The sequence below is a fragment of the Pollicipes pollicipes genome, unplaced genomic scaffold, assembly GCF_011947565.3.
Source record: "Pollicipes pollicipes isolate AB1234 unplaced genomic scaffold, Ppol_2.1 Scaffold_5724;HRSCAF=6776_pilon_pilon_pilon, whole genome shotgun sequence".
Taxonomy (NCBI): domain Eukaryota; kingdom Metazoa; phylum Arthropoda; class Thecostraca; order Pollicipedomorpha; family Pollicipedidae; genus Pollicipes; species Pollicipes pollicipes.
This window is the reverse complement of record NW_023596746.1, coordinates 23,295,006-23,297,199: the sequence shown is the minus strand read 5'-3', so window position 1 is coordinate 23,297,199 and position 2,194 is coordinate 23,295,006. Positions and strand designations below refer to the sequence as shown.

Below are 2,194 nucleotides of genomic sequence, written 5' to 3'. Positions count from 1 at the left end.
CGCCGGGCAGTTTTTGATTTTCAGACTAAAAAAATCAGAGTAGGCCCGCTGTATGCATGCGTGCTACGGCGGTCATCCTGACAGCAAACGCGTGCTTAGGTCTACCTCGCAAGCGTGATGAAAATATAAAACCTTTGATGTGTATAGTGTACAGTGTTTGTGTTCATGTGTTCATGCAACAAGCGAGGAAAACGCAAGTGGGTTTTCTCTAAAGAAAACATCAGCATGTCATTTACACAGATGAGCCCTGCTCGTCAATCGGTCATTTGTGAAGTTTTCATTTAGCCAACAGTTTCAAAAATCAAGAGCAACAAGTATTTTTTGTCTTGAAAAAATGCCGTCTTTCATGTTAAGTTGCTCGGCCCCTCATATTATCAATTGCCTGTCCTTAAGACAGGCAATCGGTAATATGAGTTGCCGAGCAAATATTTATTTGGCAAATATTCATTTGGGCATAAACAGGCAAATATTTATTTGGCATTCACTTGTGGATGTGGGCCACCCGCGCCGGCAGCAGCCGCAACAGATTCACAGCGTGGCGCACCGTCCGGCAACCCTCCCCCCCCTCCCCCCCCCCCCGACGGTGTCTACATCTTCCGGGCGCGATGTGCATTACTGCGGAAGTTACACGCGACCCTTTCTAAGTGGGACGCCCAGCACGCAGCTGACTGCCAGCGGCTGCCGCACGCGTCGGACGGCGCCTCGTACGCCAGGCCGGCTGACAGGCGGTACGCCTGCCAGGCGGACGGGGATCGCACGCTGCAGGTCGGAGAGGGCCTCGCACGCCACGCCCGCCCACTGCAGCTGACTGCCGTGGTATGATGTCAGTTGGTGAGCTATGACGCGCCGAGCCAGCTGTGGCTGGAATGAGCGGCCTATTCGCGGAATAGTTTTGTTTGCTCATCATCAGCCAGGCATCGCTAACAGCCAGCTTCCCCGATTCATTTGGTTTTGGTCTGATGTCTTGAAGGTACTGCGAAAGTCTTCAACTAAGCGCCGTTTGCATTACTACTCATTACTACTCATTAGTCATGTTACTATCCTCATTACACTCATTACTACCCACTCATTACCTCTCATTCAGTCATGCATTAGTTGTCAGTTGATTGGTCTTGCTCAAATCTCTGACCCGTTCTTTGCTAACAGGGCCTTACAGGTGCAAGGAGTGCGTATAGCCCGAACATCAGGTCACAAAGCCACGGCCAGCACGGGAGGGTACACGAGCGTGATGGGGCAAAGGAGGCACCGCCCGCGTAATGGTAAAGTTTTGTTCACAGCATGAAAGGCTTTTGGATAGATACAAAAACACCTGCCTGACCTGGATTGCATTGCATGTACTCAGTACCACTCTCCAGCATGTCGGATCAGACGGGTCTGAATGAAGCACCTGGCGTCTCACTTGACTTTTTCTGTCCGAAACACCTGCCGCTATCACAACGAGCGTCTGCACTCAGCATCAAATTCACATGAGCCAATTACCTGAAGCGCGATGATGCGTTTTGATGTTGTGAATCGGGTAATTACCATCCCATGTGATTAATGATTTAAACCGCTTGGAGTTGGATCGGCCTAACTGCACGTCAACACTGTTACTCTTGCAGCAATCAAACCACTGCACACAGATGGCCTCAAGAAGAGGGCGCCAACAGTGACTAAAGCAGCAACGGTAAACAGTAAAGTGTTGTCATGACAGAAGCCTGTGCTGTCAGCCATACATCGATCAGCTGACTGCGAAGTGTGCAGGCGTTACTACACGAATGGCCACCATCCGCGCGACGCCCCCCTCCCCCGCCCCTCTTGCCCTATACAGCGTTGTGTGTCTATGCTGCTGCAATTTGGGGGAAGCCCTGACGACACGGTCTACTCGCTACAGTCTGCAGACTTTATAAAATGTACGCTGTGGGGACTGTGACGCATGCCCACCGAGCTCAACGATTGGTCGGTCTTTGAACATCTACACTTGACGTAGGCATGAGTGCGATCGCATCTCATTCAGTGAACAACGTAAAGACGTGTTAACAGCTCGCAGCCGATTAAAAATGGTCATTCTTTGAGCCTGATGAAGTACCACGCGGCAAACCGGCGGACCTCTGTATGGTTTTGAGGTGAGGCGGTTCGCATGTTCAGAACTACATCCAATTCGTCAAACAGACAAGCGTTGCAAACCAATGAGTGTGGACCACAACGGCTCCTG

The 2,194-nt window shown here is 51.0% G+C and overlaps 1 protein-coding gene across 1 annotated transcript in view; it reads right to left on the bottom strand.

Annotated features, from left to right (window-relative positions):
• The window catches only part of LOC119102831 (putative G-protein coupled receptor B0563.6), a 49,808-nt gene extending 48,450 nt beyond the window's left edge, over nucleotides 1-1,358 (bottom strand). Inside the window, exon 1 of the mRNA XM_037226282.1 lies at nucleotides 1,346-1,358. Coding sequence (XP_037082177.1) covers nucleotides 1,346-1,358 — 13 coding nt within the window. The remainder of the gene's footprint in view (nucleotides 1-1,345) is intronic.
• Between the last annotated feature and the right edge of the window lie 836 nt (nucleotides 1,359-2,194).